The following is a 16,365-nucleotide window of genomic DNA, read 5'->3' as shown; positions in this document are numbered from 1 at the left end:
GCATGTAAACTGCTGTTTATTGGGCAGTCAGCCAGGTTCTGGAAGCACTTCCCACACTTGTCTTGTCCACAGATGATAGGTAATAAGACTGAGGCTTGGAGAACTCTTGTGGTCTGCCCATGGTCCATGGACAGGCAAGGCCAGGAGGCAGCTCAGTGTCAGAAGCAGGAGCTCTCTTTCCAGGGGGCCAGGCCCCCGGACAACCCCAGAGTCAGCGCCCTGTGTTACAAAGCACCCTTACATGTCTTGTGTCTTTGGGCCCTGATAACACGCAAATGCCAAGGCTGAGAGAGGAGGGATTGGCAGAGCCGGGACTCTGGCTCCCAGAAGCTTGGGGCTGTGCCATCCTCTGGACAGCAGGGGTGTCCACGTGTGGTATGACTGCCCATCCCAGCAGAGGCCCAGACGGCAACCCCACAGCTGGAGGTGGACTCTGGGGGCAAGCAGGGAGACAGGAGTGGCAAGGCCAGGACCCCAGGCTTGAGCTGCCACCTGTTATCGTAGATTTCTGAGACTGGAGGGGTTTGCTTGGCAGTTGCCATGTCCTTGCCTCCTCCACCCCCTGACACACACCCGCCGAACAGCCAGGGAGATGGATGGAGGGTACTCGAGCACAGATCCCTCAGTGTCTGGGCCGGGATTATCCTGCACACCCACCTGTCACCACGCGTGTGGCTGGCGGGGGCCGCTGGGGCCAGCCTGTCCTGTCCCCAAGCCAGGGGGGGCTGGCCCCAGGCTGAGCAGCTGTCTTCAGTCCCCACCCTTGGTCTCCTTGGCCCTGGCTCTCCTGGGGCTTCTGTGAGCACCGAGGCCCCGTCCATCTGGAAATTCCCCAGGGAGCACCGTTTCCTCAGCCTGGGAATGGGCCCAGGTCTGTGGGCCTTGAGGGAGGGAAGGAGGGAGGTCCTGGAGCCAGGTCCCTGTCAGCCCGTAGCCTGGCTGGCCCCGGGTTCCTGGTCCGTCTCCTGCTGACCCCAGGGTCAAGGAGGCTTGGCCTGGTTGGCTGAGGATAAGCCCAGGTCCCGTGGACGGGTTCATGGAGTCCCCCGCCCTACTTGCCGCCCACCCTCCCTGGTCTCTCATCCTCCCGCAGACTCCACTCTGTCCTTGTCCGCAGGATGAAGCCAACACACACCGTCGTTAACTGTTGGTTCTGCAACCAGGACACGGTGGTGCCCTACGGGAACCGCAACTGCTGGGACTGCCCCCACTGCGAGCAGTACAACGGCTTCCAGGAGGTACGCCCCCACCCACCCCGGCCACCATCCAGGGCCTCCTCTGAGGACCAGTGCACAGGCTCAGGGAGCCAGGGTGACATGGGCGGGTTTATGTTCAGACCCAGGTCTTTTCAGACTCTGCATCTCGCCTGAGTTGGGGTTCCCTGTGAAGTTCCTTTGGAAGAAGAGCTTCCGTGTTGCATGTAAAGAGAGGGAGTGTTAGCGATCCACCTTGGGGAAGTATCTGCATGTGGGACCTCTTTCCGGCGCCCGGCCTGAGCGGGGGCGGGAGGCTCCTGCCTGTGGGGAGGCCTCCCCCGACTCGGGTCCTCCTCCCTCAGAATGGTGACTACAACAAGCCGATCCCCGCACAGTACCTGGAGCACCTGAACCACGTGGTGAGCGGCTCACCCGGCCCCCGCGCCCCCGCCCAGCCCCTGCAGTGGGTGAGCAGCCAGGTGCTGCTGTGCCGGAGGTGCAGCCACCACCAGACCGCCAAGGTCAAGCAGCTGGCTGCCTTCTCACCACGTGACGAGGTGAGTGGGGGGCTGGGGATGCTGGAGGCAGTAGAGCCGCTGAGGGGCACCCCCTCCTCACCCAGAACCCCTTGCTGGCCTGCATTCCGGATGTGTCATCTCAGCCACGCGCTTCTCACACTTCCTGTCTCGTGGTCACTGCTGTGGGGGCCCCAAGCCTGGGAGCACCTGCCAGTCCAGAGGGATTTGTCCCTGGGCGAGGGGAGGCAGGGTCCTTGGGCTCCAGCGTGGGGCTCTGTTGGGTCCAACCTGTCCGTGTCCCTCTGAGTCCGTCTAGCCCACCGCCTGGCGGGCAGTTGGCTCTGGAGTGGGCGAGGCTCCTGGCTCGTGGAGGGCAAGGGGAGGCGGGTGCTGCCCAGAGGCTGGATGTCAGCCCTTTGCCTCCTGGGTCCACGTGGAGGCCAGCAGCCTTGTCATCTAGCCCATCTCTCCTCGCCCAGTCTGGGGGTTCCGTGACCTCAAGAGACAATGCTTGCTGAAGCTCAGAGACCTTGACTTTCCCCAAGGCCCAGTCTGGGAGGGAGGTGGGGAGGGAGGAAAATAGAGGTGAGCTGGGGCTGGGTGGAGAAAGCTGGGAAGGCTGCCAAGAGGAGGGCAGGCACGTGTGACGGGGCAGTCAGGGCAGGTTTCTGGCACCTTCACTCCTAGCAAGAGACAAGCCAGGACCCTCCTGCCCCTGCAGACTGAAATGTCTGGCTCCCCTGCAAACCGGGAAGCATGTGCTGCATCTCCTGGGGAAGGAAGGGTGGGCCTCGCGTTGCCTGGGCTGTTCCTGAAGTGCAGAGGCCCTTCAGTTCCTGCCGAGGCCCTGACCTGGCCAGGGGCTTTCTCGTGTTTCCTGGACCGCTGGGCTTCAGTGAGGAGGCAGGTCTACCTCCAGGTGGCCCATCTGTTCAAGCCCAGGTGGTGTCCGGAGTCCGGGAGCAGGGCCTGAGCAAGGGCCACATGCCAGGCTCGGGCCTCGAGGTGTGTCCTTGGCAGCCGCAGAACTAGCTGGAACATCCCCTGGGGGCCCTGCTGTGTCCAGGGCTGTGGGTGGCTCCTCTTCCCAGGCCATTGGTCCTGTCGAGCCCCCGAGGAAGCAGGTACAGAACAGGGATGACTTGCACATGGTCACCCCCGGGACCCTGAGCCTGTGCCCCCTCCACAGGGCAGGTACGACGAGGAGATTGAGGTGTACCGGCACCACCTGGAGCAGATGTATAAGCTGTGCCGGCCGTGCCAGGCGGCCGTGGAGCACTACATCAAGCACCAGAACCGCCAGCTCCGCGCCCTGCTGCTCAGCCACCAGTTCAAGCGCCGGGAGGCCGACCAGACCCACACACAGGTGCAAGGGGCGTCCCAGCCCCCAAGTCTGTGCAGGAGACCCCTTCCCGGAGGGCGGGCCGGTGACCAGGGGCAGCTCTTCAGAGCCAGGCCCTTCCTCTGGGGCAGCCACCTTCCTGTGGGGCCGCCTCCCAACCTGTGCCCCAAGCCAGAGTGGAGCAGGGGTGGGGGAGGGGGGTCCCAAGGAGAACTTGTGTCATGGCCAGGGTTTCTAGGCTGCCCTCCAGAGCCTGGGCACCTCCCAGCACCTCTGGGGATTCCTGTAGCACCTTTGTAGTGGGTGCTCTCCAAGGTACCCTGGAAACCAGGCAGGGAGGTTGAGTCTCAGGGAGAGGGCCTGGTGTGCGGCGTCCCCGGGGTTTGAACCTTGGACCAGCTGGCTAAAACCATCGTTAGTTTTTGTCACTGCTCAGATGCTGGAGTGTCCTGCCATAAAAAAATGTGATATAGGAGCAGGTGGATTTAGAAGTAAAAACCATCCTCCCCAAAGAAATTCTCCCCTCGCCCTGGGTCCCCAGAGGTACCTAGCTGGTGGTGGCCGTCTGGCCAACCAGCTGGTGTGCGATTTCCAGTCTGCAGCCAGGCCCCTGACCACTGGCCCGCACGCCTGTTTGCACAGAGAGCTGCGCTGACCCTTGCTTTCCCCCCCTCCACTGTCTTTCAGACTGAACAACTTATTGTTTTTTCTTTCTTTTTATCTTTGTATTTTATGTTGGAGCATGGCCAATTAACAACATTGTGATAGTTTCAGAGGGACAGCTATGGGCCTAAGTTAACAAAGTTAGTAACCGGTACTTTTTAACTTTGACCAGAGTTGTGTGTACGTTCATTAAAATTCTAGTTAAAACCACACAGTAGGAGTTTCTTACAATAACTTGAAAATGATTGGAAAATGTGTTTGAAAGAAAGGTCACCATCAGATCAGAGGATTACTGTAGAGAATGTGGCAGCACAGTCCCCCCGCCCACAGTAGCTCACAGTGGAGTGAAGGCCCAGAAATGAGACAGGTTAATGGGACCCACGGGTGAACCAGAAACGAAGCCAAGAGTGCGTGAGAATTTAGGGCACCTCTGATCACTGGGAGCTGGTGGTTCTTCTGTGAGTGCTGGGGGCCCCTGGCCAGACCCCCATGCACAGAGTGGGCCCCCGGGGGGCTGTCGGTGGCTCTGGCCCTGTCGCTGACCTGCCTCTCCCTCCCTCAGAGCTTCTGCGCGTCTGCGGTGAAGGCCCCAGCGCAGGTCATCATGCTCCGGGCCCTCGCCTTCCTGGCCTGTGCCTTCCTGCTGACCACAGCGCTTTACGGCACCAGCAACCCCTTTGCCCCGGGAGCCCCGCTGCCCCCGACCCTGCCAACTGGTAGCAATGGCTCGGCCCCACCAGACAACGGAACAGCCACCGGGGCTGAGGGCTGGCGGCAGCTGCTGGGCCTGCTGCCTGAGCATGCAGCCGAGAAGCTGCGCGAGGCCTGGGCCTTCGGGCAGAGCCACCAGATGGGTGTCGTGGCGCTGGGCCTGCTCACCTGTCTGCTGGCCATGCTGCTGGCCGGCCGCATCAGGTGCGTGCGGGGCAGGGACGCAGTGGGAGGAAGCTCAGCGGAGGCAGGGGCCCTGGGGCCACACTGCGTCCTCTCCCCACCCCAGGCTCTTCACCGCAGTCAGGCAGTGGTGACCTAGCTCACGGGGTGTAGTGCTTGCCTGTGCAGATGCAGACCCTGTACCGAACGGCATCCCCTTCCTCTCACCGCAGCTCTGAGGGAGGTTTCCTTGCCCCGTTGTACAGAGTAGGACACTGAGGCTCAGAAACACTGACTCAGAGCCATGGGGTGAGGAAGTGTTGGAAGTGGCATTGAGAGCCCCGCGCTCTGCTCGGGCCCTCGATGGTCTCCTCTGAGCAGGGCCAGGGTGAATGGAGGAGGCAGGAGGTGGGGGGCCTGGAGGGGCCTCACCCACCTCTCTGGGCCCTCACTCCCACTCTTCCCCACAGGCTCCGGAGGATCGACGCCTTCTCCACTGGCCTGTGGGCCCTGCTGCTGGGGCTGCACCTGGCTGAGCAGTACCTGCAGGCCGCCTCAACCAGCTGGCTGGACACGCTCAAGTTCAGCACCACGTCCCTGTGCTGCCTGGTGGGCTTCACGGCAGCCGTGGCCACGAGGAAGGCGACGGGCCCACGGAGGTTCCGGCCCCGAAGGTCAGAGAAGCAGCAGTGACTGCGGGGGGAGGACAGACGGACCAACAGGCCCTGGGCTTTGCCCGCAGCCCGGACAGGGCACCTCTGTCTTGCTTCTTTCTTACCTGCCTCACTCCCGCCCCCACCCCCCAGGTTAGGGTCCTGGCCCAGCCCCTCCACTTCCCCTAGGAGTCAGGCCCCCCCATTCCTTTCTGGCTCCACCAAGCCACCCTCCACCCAGCACCCCCAAGTGCTTTCTAGCTGGTCACCACTGCCGCCACCTTTCTGGCCAAAGACCCCACCACCACTGCTCTGAGATCGGAACAGGGCAACACCCATACTGCCTGCCTCTGCCCCGTGGCTTCCACTGGCAGCTCAGGCACCCCCACACTGGCCGTGGCCCCTTTCCTGGCGCTGACACCATCGGAAGAGGGGTACGGGCTTGTTTTCTGCTTCTTCTCTCACCTTGCCCCATCACTGAGCCCCCAGCATGGGCTGGCGACGGTGGCTGCAGGCTGGGCCCTCGCCGCATGGCCTGACCACTCGGGCTGCTGGGTGTGGGCAGGTGCTGCTGAGTCAGGGCCAAGCAGAGCCCCCTACCTTGTCCCACTCTTGTTTCTCTGGTCTGTCCTTTTGGTCCTACCTGCTGTCAGTCAGCCCCCCAGGAGTTCATGAAACCAGGAGGAGGCAGGGCTAACCCCAGGGTTCCCTGCTCTGAGAGCCCGTTATCCCTCAGCCTCCTTCCCCAGGGATGGAGAAATGCAGTTCTTAGACCCAGACTGGCCTTGACCATGAGTTTGTGGGGTGAGGCCCATGTGGAGGTGGAGGATAGAAAATCATGCTTCTCCCGTGATCAGCAGGTTTCTCCTAACAGCCAGCCTGTGGTGGGAGATCACTCAGAAGGGTGGGGGGAGGGGTCTACATGCTCTTTACTTCCCTATCTTTTGGGCACCGCTGTGAGCCAGACAGCGTAACTGGGGCACACACACTCTGCCCACTCTCCTGGGAAGCCCCTGGCTCTGCCCTGAAAAGGCAGGACCCCAACCCTTACAGCCCAACCCTCAACTCGCTCCCTGCAGGGCTGGGGTTCAGGCTTCCCAGGCCAAGGTGACTCTGATTGGCAGGTAACGGGGCCCTGCCCCTCTCTCTCCATGCCAGGATGTCCCCAGTTTCATCCCGAAACCCCACCTCCATTATTATGCCCAGAAAAAGTTCCAACTGCCCAAAGTTCGGAGAAGGCAATGGCACCCCACTCCAGTACTCTTGCCTGGAAAATCCCATGGACGGAGGAGCCTGGTAGGTGGCAGTCCGCGGGGTTGCCCAGAGTCAGACACGACTGAGCGACTTCACTTTCACTTTTCACTTTCATGCATTGGAGAAGGAAATGGCAACCCACTCCAGTGTTCTTGCCTGGAGAATCCCAGGGACGGGGAAGCCTGGTGGGCTGCTATCTATGGGGTCGCACAGAGTTGGACATGACTGAAGTGACTTAGCAGCAGCAGCCCGAAGTTAGCACTGGGTAAGGGGCTCAAGGGACACGCAGGCCCATGACACCAGGTCCTTGTCCCTTGTCCCCCTTTGGCTTATCACCACTTTCCTCCTGGCCTCTGGAGCCCCTTGGGGAGGCTCCTGCTTTCCACCTTCCCGTGGGGCAGCTGCAGAGTCCTCAGGGCCTCGGCCTCACTCTCCCTGGGCCAGGCCCCGCCACCCCCTCCTGTGCGCCATCTGTACAGTGAGAGCTGGAACCCTCCAGGGCCCTGGGGTGCTGGCGTGGGAGTGGACATGCTCTGGAGGCTGTTCCCAGCCTGGGGGCTGCCTCCCAGGACCGTGGCAGGGGTAGAGCAAGGCTGCACACCCCTGCAGGGCCTCGTGTCCTAGTCATTGAGGTGAGCACGAACCCCGCTCCAAGTATGGACCTGGGGACCTGCACGAGCCAGTCACATGTGTGAGGGTGACACTCAGGGCTGTCACCTCACTGAGCCTACAGGGTGAGTGAAGAGTGCCCAGCTCAGGCCTGACCCCCACCATCCTTCTGTTCTTGGGGTCCTGAGAAGCCAACCCACCCCCCAGCCTGTGTATTGGGTGGCATTGCGTCCTGATACATGGGTGGAGAGCTGGGCCCAGCTTGCTCTGGGTGGAGGGTGAGGTGGAAGAGCACTGACAAGGTGGAGGAGTTGGGTGGCCGGCCTGTCCCTCGCCTCTGTGAGCCAGCCTCCCGGAGATGGGCGGCGGGAGCCAGGCGGGGAACTGGTGTCTGTTGGCTGTGTGTCCCCTGGTCTCTGGAATCCCCTGTTCTCAAGGAAACTGGCAGAATGGTGCTAATTACTGCTTTTCTTGGCATTGAGTAGAAGCAGGACATCTGTGTGTACGCGTGTATTTAAGTTAAATTATTTATAATAACCGTAACCAGCTCTCACGCTGGCCAGGAGCCTGCTGAGCAGACATCTCTCCTGCCCTCTAGCGGGCGGGGACGGAAAGACACCCTCGTGTCGCGAGATGGACCTCATCGAAGGAAGGCTTCCTGGCATTTTTAGAGTTTGTGTGATTTTTTAAACCATGCATCTGTCCCTTCAAATTCCATTACGTGGAGCATATTTCAGCACCTTCTGACATTACTGGCGGCAGCTGAGGAAGTGCGGGCACCACTGGGACCGTGGCTTATTCCCTGGGAGTATGTTGGCCTCTTCTCCCCTCCAATGGGGACCACCACCAGACCCTCCAGAAGGGGGTTGGGGACGTGGGACCGTCTTCTCCCCCAACCCCAGGCCAGTAGGCTCCCCCATAATGCTTGCCCAGAGCCCCTGGGAGAGGCCGCTGTTCCCTCTGCCTGCGACCGTCGCCCAGTGTCCCGTCCTTTCTGTTGTGTAGACGTGGATGACTGTCTAGTGACCCTGTAATTGCTGTAACCACAACTCCCGGCCTTAGATGTAGTGTGTTTGATGCTGTATTTTCAATAAATGCCTCCGGGGCCCTGCTCTGACCAGGGGGCGTCAGGCACCACGTCTTTTCTGTTTTTTCTTTCTCGTTCCTTCAGAGGCTTCTTTGCCAGGGGCGGGGGCTTCAAGGGATGGGAGCGCCCACCAGAGTCAAGTTTGGGAGCTGGCGCCATGGGCCCCGGGCAGCTCAGGGCCCACCGTCCTTGGGTGGCGTGTTTATTTCCTTGTCTCCCTAAGCTGCTCCTTAAATGTTGTCCTCTCTCTCCTCCCGCTCCCAGCCCGGGCCAGGATGGGGTTGGAGAACAAGAGGCCCCCCTCAGTGTCAGACGGCGTGCAATGCAGCCAGCGGCCCGCCCCTTCCCCACAGTCCCTCTATCACAGCGGGCACACAGGCTTGGGTTCTGGGGCTGGATGCCTCTCTGAGATGCGGTTTGAGGGCACAGGTGGTCTCTGGGGTGGGGGGTGGGGGTTGTTAAGAGGAAGCGTCGGTCTGTGTGCCGCGCCCGGGAGCCTGGTGGAGGTGGGGTTCCTTTGACAGAGGCTCCCAGGGTCTGTCTTCTGTGGAGCCAGGACAAAGGCTCATGCCTGACACTTCACACGATCTGCTAGTTGAGTGATGCCACCACGTGTCCCAACAAAAGGGTCAGACTGAAGAACCGTTCCCCCCCCCCAACCCCCCAGTGCCACCTTGTCCACTCGCATCAGAGATTGGGAGAGCACCTGTGCCAGGTAGGCAGCCCCAGGTGTTAGCAGGACCTGCGAGGGAGGAGCTGGTCAGACCCAGCCGGCCACCTCTAAGACCCATGGCCCGACTGGGCTTTAGCTTGCCAATTACTTGGGGTGTACTTCGGCCAGCGCCTGGCCTGGCCCAGCCCACAGGCTGCCCAGTGGGGTAGCACAGGAAGCCCAGGGCAGGCAGACATGCTGCCGCCCCCTGGAAAGGCTCAGGCGTGTGTGTGTGCGTGTACGTGTGTCGTCGTCTCCCCACCACCCGCCTCCACTCCCCACTGTGGCCCACACACCCTGCCCTCAGGCTGCTGCTGCACACAACAACCAGGGGTCCTGGGGTAGGTGCAGGGAACGGGGCTTTGTGTGACTGGAGCAAGTTAGCCGAGGGTCCCAGCGCACCCACACTGCCCCTCGGTGCTGAGCATCCCCCCCCGACCTCCGACCACTCCCCAAGGTCGTCGCTGTCCTGCTGCATGGCATCACAGTTCTAAAATGACAGCACCAACCTGTGTCTTGTGTTTAGAGTCAGAACCTTCCCCAGGCATTTTGGGGGAAAGGAGGTAGGGATCACCCTAGGCAGAACGGGTCCTTGGGTGGAATGTAGGCACGTCCAGCCTGGGGCCAGCCAGCCAGGTGCCCAGAGTCCTCTATAGATTTGCTTGATAGTTTCCACACCTTGATTTCCCCATGTCCCCCAAACACTGGGCCCGCCTTTGGTTCCGAAGTCCAGGTGGCCTCCTGGCACTTAGAAAGGCAATAAAAAGGTCACGTGATTCTCCAGGCGGGCATCAGCTGACCCACCCTCTTAGAAGTTATTTAAAATGAGGGGAAGGGGTGAAAACCAGGGAGATCAGTAGACTGAAGCTTGGCCAGCGGTACCCCAGGTATGCAGCTGGGGTGGGCGCCTTAGCCAGCCCCCGGCTCTGCTGCAGGGCCTGAGCCAACCTGCCCGTCCGTCGGCACATTGTCCTTGGGCTCAGTTGTCCCCTGGGACTGAGGTAAGGCTGGACCTCTGCAGCTCGGTCCAGACGGCAGACTAATCCCTTATTAACTGCCTCTGCCCCCTCCCCCTCTGTAATCAGTTGCCTTAATCAGAAGCATGGTTGACATTCTGGCTTGGGGCCACTTGGTCCTGTGGTGTGATCTGTACCGCGCTCAAGTTAAAGAGACACTGTCACCTTCCGTCTGCGGACAGCTTCGCGATCGCTCATGGCTCTTTCTAAGTTGGAGTCTGGCTGGCGTCCTGCCAGAGCCTCTTCCTGGAGATCCCCAAGCCTGGCTGCCTCCCCCTCTGCTCTGCCAGGGGCTTTAGCGGAGTGTCCGGTGTCTGAGACTAGAGAGCAGCAGCGGTGGGACTCCCGGGGTCAGGCCCGGGGGAGCAGGGGCTCCCCGAGCTCGGCCACTGCGAGGAGGCTCTGGGCACCAAGCAGGAAGTGGCCCAGTTGAGTGCCCGGTGCAGGACTGGGTGTTTCTGCTTCGAGGTGAAGGGTTGGCGTGAGGTTGGCGAGGGCGACAGTGTCACTTTAATACCAAGACTCGTAGTAGACCTAGTTTGCTGTGAGGCTGAAGGGGATCGGAGGGGGCATGCAGGGAGGGATGGGTCACGCCAGCACCTCCCAGCCACCTGCTCCTAATGGCGTGAATGTGGTTGGACCGCTTTTCTGCTGCAACTAACACACACCTCCTCTGGGACCCCAACTCAGGCCCCACCTTGCACCGTGGGGGAGGGGAGGGGGCCCACCGAGGTGGAGGCCCTGCTCCAGAGGCCCCCAGGGCTGACCTGCTCCTCTCTCCCATGCCCCCCGGGCTCTCTCATAGGTGCTTCCCAGCAGACTCCGTCGGCCTCTTCCCCACCAGCCCCAGCCTGGCCGTCCCCTGCCCGAGCCTGAGCATCACGGGCCCCTCGCCATCTTTGTTCGTCCCCACCCCGCCCGGCTTCCTGCCGATCGCCAACCACCAGCTGTTCCGGTCCCCCCGCCGGGCCTCACCCTCCTCGCTGCCTGGCCGCCTCAGCCGGGCCCTCTCGCTGGGAACCATCCCCTCTCTGACACGAGCAGGTAAGTGGCACTAAAAGGCATCGGCGGGCAGTGCGGGGCTTGAGGCACCTAGCTGAGCTCGAGGCGGGGGTGGGGGTCCTGCTGTAGAGTTGGCGGAACTGGGTTCAAACCCTGGTGTGTCTACTCAGTAACTGCCTGAGCCAAGGGGCTTAACCATTCTGAGCCTCAGTTTCCCACAAAAAATAAATGAGGCCAGTCGTGGAACACACCCTGTGTGAAGGTTAAGCCCGGTGATGGACTTAACGCGCGTAGGTGTCACAGTTCTCACTGTTGTTATTCCTGCTGTCTTGTGATCCTGTGTATCGTGTGCTCTGTCATGTCTGACTCTTTTGTGACCCCGTCGACTGTAACCTGCCAGATTCCTCTGTCCATGGAATTTTTCAGGCAGGAATACTGGACTGGGTTGCCACTTCCTCCTCCCCGGGATCTTGCCCATCCAGGAATAGAACCCAGGGTCTCCTGCATTTCCTGCAATTTTCAGACAAATTCTTTACCACTGAGCCACCTGGGAAGCCCCTGAGACCCTGGGGGCTGGAAAATTTGCCCCCAGCCTCTGTGGTCCAGGGCCCAGGGATTTGGTTCAAGCCTGTCGTGTTCATGGAGCCCTGGTGGGCCCAGCATCTGGTCCCCACCACAGGAAGCTTTGTCTCATCCCTCCCCTTCCCCAGCAGGATCTTTCCAGGGGCCCTGCTGGGTCTTCTTCAATGACCCTCCTCACTTGGCGAGGTTGCCTGGTGTCCGCAGGGTTTGCTTTATCCTCTGGGGGATGGCCTGGAGGGCAGGGCGGTGCAGCAGGATCTGGCCTCCAGGAACGTGGGCAGCATCTTGGTTAAGCTGGGCTTTCTGACATGTACTCTCTCTCTGAAGCCCCTCAGCAGTTCCTCCATGCTGGGGCTCCCCCCGCCCAGCCCGACATCCCCTGGGCCTGTTCTCTCCATAACTTGCCCAGCAGCTGTGGCCTCCAAGACCTAGGGTTGAGCCCAGGCGTCTTCTCGCCCTGTGTGCAGTCCAGCGGCCTCCTAGGTAGCGGGTGGGTCACACTGCAGGAGGGACGGCTCACTGGACACACCTTGAGCTGAGCAGTGGGTAGTGCTTGAGGCCTGCAGGGTGGGATTGATGGGGGTCAGACTGAGCCCTGAATAGTACCGAGATCTGGACTCCAGGCATTTCCATGTCACCTGACGTGAGCCATGTTGCTGGGAGAAGGGCCTCGTCTGGTAATGGTTATTCAGCAGAGACCCCTAAGCAGGTGAGTTGCAGCTCAGGCCCTGCTCAGACCTGGGGCTGATGGATGGGTTCCTGGGGGCCCTCTGTGAACAGCCCCTGGAGCTGGGACAGAGGGGAGCGGAGTGGACAGGAAGGCCCTGGACTTGGGAACCTGGGGATCCAGCAGCTGGGCCCATCTGCAGAACAGTGTTCTCTGCAGAGCCTCCAGGTCGGGGCAGAGACCCAAGCTGTAGGGCCTCTGGCGGACGGCATGGGTCTGGCCACTGCCTGCTGTGTCCACAGGCAGTCTCCTTGCTGCCTGGGGAGGCCTGAGGTGAGGGCTCAGGAGGCTGCCTGCCCCAAGGGCCCAGGGCAGTGCTATGGGACACAGGTTGGTCTCAGAGTGACGTGTGAGGGCTGGGACCCAGTTGCCATCGCTGGGCCAGCCCTTGGCTCAGGTGTTAGGCGGCCCTGGCGGTCCAGGATCCGTCTTGCCCAGCTCTACCTGCCTCTGCAGCTCCTGCTGCAGGCCTAACCCCGGCTCCCTGCAGCTCACGCTGGGTGGGAAGGCCCCTCCCCTGCACCCATCGACAGGTTAGCAGAGGAGGCAGGACTCAAGGTGGCTGGAGAAAAGAAGGGCACAGGGCAGGCGCCAGGCCTGGGCTCCTGTGTGGCCTGTGTGGGTTCCAGTTTCCTTATTTGTGAAGCGGGGACCTGCCCTTGAGGACACAGGATGTGGGGTGACGCAGAGCAGCCATGCCTCAGGGAGGGGTTGGAGACAGGCCATCTCCCCAGGGACCTGTGTTGCCTTCCTGTCTCCAGACTCAGGGTACCTGTTCAGCGGGAGCCGCCCTCCATCTCAGGTGTCCCGACCCGGGGAGGTCTCAGTTTCAGGTAAGAAGGACCGAGCGCCAAGGGGAGTGATGGGAAGCTGGCTCAGGCAGGGAGCGTGTGAGCCGGGGTTTCCAGAGCGTGTGTGCAGGGCGGGACGGCAGACAGGCCCTTGGAGGGGATTCTGTTCAAATCCCAGCTCCCCGCCTCCCAGCCGTGCAGCCCTGGGCGAGTGCCTAACACCCCGTGCTTCATTTTTCTCTTCTGTGAAATGGGCACCAGAGTTTCTAGGACTAGCTGTGGTGCCGTCGTCCTTACAATGGTGACATGTGGAGGTGGCACTTGGAAATGAGCAGGGCCCAGGTTAGCTGAGCCCAGGTCTCCAGGGTTTCTTTCTCCCCATGCCTTGTTCTCAGCTGAGGGAGGTAGCAGAGACTTTGGACAGAAATTGGAGAGGGGCAGAGGGGGCATCGCTGAGGCTCTGCGATCCTCTTCCCCGCCCTGGGTGCCTCCTCCCACAGTTCCCAGCAGGGGCCCCTGTGCCCAGCAGTCTAGGCCCAGCCTTGGCCTTTCTCCCTCAGTCGGTAGACGAGAAAGCAACAGATCAGAATAGGCACTCCTGTAAGCAGAGCGAGCACTCACTATGTTGTCGTCTCTGCCTTCCTCCCACCTCCAGATTACTTCTCTCTGCTGTCGGGCAGCTGCCCCTCCTCCCCGGTCCCTTCCCCAGCGCCCTCCGTGGCCGGCTCGGTGGCCTCCAGCGCCGGCTCCCTGCGCCACCGCCGGCCCCTCATCAGCCCAGCCCGGCTCAACCTGAAGGGGCAGAAGCTGCTGCTGTTCCCGTCGCCCCCTGGGGACGCCCCACACACCCCCAGCAGCTCCGACGAACACTCGCCCCACAACGGCAGCCTCTACACTGTCGAGTCGCCCCCGGCCCCACAGAAGCAGCCAGCACGGGACACAAAGCACACGGCGGGTACGGCCCTCTGACCTCGCCCTGGAGGTGGGAGAGCCCTGCGGGCCATGGGAGGCCTCCAGTCAGTGTGCAGTGATGGGGACACCATCAAGAGGTTGCTCGGGGCCTGTCCTGGCTCTTACCTGACTGTGGCCGCTCTCCCAAGTCCAGGCACCCTACAGCCTGGCTTCTGGTGACCTTGAACCCTTCAGGACCTTGCCCCTAGTTGGCTGCTTTTATTTCCTTCTTTTGCAATTGACTTGGAGGATCCTCTGTTCTGTGCATCGGGCTGCAGATGTTTTTTATTTTGTTCATATGCTGTTTTTCTACAAAGCGTTCTAGAACGTTTTAACTTAGGCCTCAACATTTAACATCTAGATGTTTCCCACGAACCTGTGGATTTCCTGTGTCTCTCATGACATCAGAAGCTCTGGCCACACCGGGCTGGACAGGTAGAAGGGCAGGCTGAGGCCCCTCGCCCCAGCCTCTGCCCCTCCACAGCCCTGCTTGTGGCGTCGTCTTCCATACCTAGTGGTGTTTGCGTTTGCAGCTCCTGACCCAAAGCTGCCTCTCTTCCCGGCAGCTACACAGACGGGACCTGAGTGAGGAACAGGCCACCCGCTGTCCAGGGCAGGCCAAGCGAGGTGGGACCAGCAAGGCTGGATGGCCAGCGGCCGCATTCACGGACCATCCTGGGACTGGAGGTGGAGCTGCCCACATCTGTCCCTGGAGGTGCTCCCCCAGCTCCCACTGAAACGCCCCTTCTCCCTGCAGACACGAAGTCAGTGCCAGAAGGGGGCAGCAGCTGCAGCAGCCGCTCCATCAAGAAAGAGGACGACTCATCCCAGTCCTCCTGTGTGGTGGACACCACCACCCGAGGGTGCGCCGAGGAGCCCACCAGCTGGCGAGGTCTGCGCCCTGTGGAATGTGCGGGAAGAGGGCAGGGCCGTGGGTCTGCAGCCACTGTCCCCTCCTGTCTGTCAGAGAACAGCCCCTCAAGGGTCCTCGGGTGGCAGAGGGTGGTTTGATGCCCCCGCACCTGCTGGGCCCCCTGTGGCTCAGCAGACAGCACCCCACGCCCAGGTTACAAGGGTCTGCGCCTGCACTGTCACAGGGGCCTCTGGCCTCAGGTGACTGCTTAAGGCTAACAGTTACGGTGTAATCAGAATAAGAATCTGGCTGCCTACCTGTACCAGCCACATAGGTGTCCCAAGGCCACATGTGGCCTGCGGCTGCTCAGGAGGACAGGGGGTAAAGAACACTGTCACCATTCCATAAATTTCCCCAGGGGGGTGTCGGCCTGGGCACGCTGGCGGCCAGTGCAGAGGCTGCAGGCCATGCTGGGCAGCAGTTTGCCTGGGTTCAAATCCAGGCTTCTCAGCTTGTGAACTGGGGGTGGGCTATGAGACTGAATCGGGGTTCTGGGTAAAGCCCAGTGGTCAGGTCCTGACACTCCCCTGGGGCATGTGGAAGCCGTGTGTATTGAGCAAGGATTTTCCTGAAACAATCATTTTGGGCTGACCGGAAATGGGGGCCGCCCCCAGATCTGGGACATGACCCAGCAGCATCAACTTTGGGTGGGGGGGCCCACTCAGCGGCTTATTACCTTGAGGCCTGGGCAGGGGCCTCCTCCTGTCCTGACTGTAAAGCTGGTGTCCCCATGGCAAGGTACAGGTATTACTGCCCTAGCCAGGTACCTGCTAGGTGGTGCAGGGTCAGGAGGGGAGGTACCTTCAAGGAGTCAGGACTTGAGAATTCCCCAGAAGTCCAGTGGTTAGGACTCTGCGCTCTCACTACCAAGGGCCAGGTCCCTGGTCAGGGAAGATCCCACAAGCTGCAGGGTGCAAAAAAAAAAAGAGTGAAGACTTAGAATGACAGCAGGTTCCTGGGGTCTTTTCAGATAGGAAGGCTTTTGGGGGCGGGGCCTCAGCTCAGGGGAGCCCACCCCCCTGGGGGTGGGGCCTCAACGCCGCAGCGCTCAGCTCACTGGTCTCGGTTTTTCTCTTGGAAGGTCGTTTTGGTCCCTCCGTGATCCGGGGCCTCCTGGCCGTGAGCTTGACCGCCAACGCCCTCTTCACCTCGGCCTACCTGTACCAGAGCCTGCGCTGACCCGTGGTCCGCAGCCTCCTGGCACCCGGAGAACCTCGGAGGGTGGGCCCAGGTGCATGCCGCTGCCACCACTGCCGGCCTTGGCCCTCCAGAGGGCCCGCCGCCTCCGCCCTCTTCTCCAGGGCCCTTGACCTCGCCTCCGGAGGGAGCCCTGTTCCCCGCCGCCTTCTCCCCACCTGACAGACTCCGGGGCTGGGCGTGGTCTCAGGGGCGCAGTCCTCCTTGGCTGGTATCAGTTGTGCGTTTGGTGCTGACACTCTGATCCCCAAGCCGGAGATCCTGGAGGGGCTGCGTGAC

The 16,365-nt window shown here is 61.4% G+C and overlaps 1 protein-coding gene across 1 annotated transcript; it reads left to right on the top strand.

Moving 5' to 3' along the window:
- The first annotated feature begins 1,023 nt into the window (after positions 1–1,023).
- Positions 1,024–16,165, top strand: TMEM201 (transmembrane protein 201). Its single transcript, XM_010849927.1, has 10 exons — positions 1,024–1,238; positions 1,559–1,753; positions 2,904–3,080; positions 4,282–4,634; positions 5,063–5,266; positions 10,729–10,967; positions 12,996–13,067; positions 13,681–13,980; positions 14,734–14,868; positions 15,971–16,165. Exons 1-10 carry the CDS (start codon positions 1,119–1,121, stop codon positions 16,066–16,068), a joined length of 1,893 nt encoding a protein of 630 aa, XP_010848229.1. The 5' UTR covers positions 1,024–1,118; the 3' UTR covers positions 16,069–16,165.
- The last annotated feature ends 200 nt before the right edge of the window (positions 16,166–16,365 follow it).

The sequence above is a fragment of the Bison bison genome, unplaced genomic scaffold (assembly GCF_000754665.1).
Source record: "Bison bison bison isolate TAMUID 2011002044 unplaced genomic scaffold, Bison_UMD1.0 scf7180017864289, whole genome shotgun sequence".
Taxonomy (NCBI): domain Eukaryota; kingdom Metazoa; phylum Chordata; class Mammalia; order Artiodactyla; family Bovidae; genus Bison; species Bison bison.
This window is presented reverse-complemented; position numbering and strand designations above follow the sequence as displayed.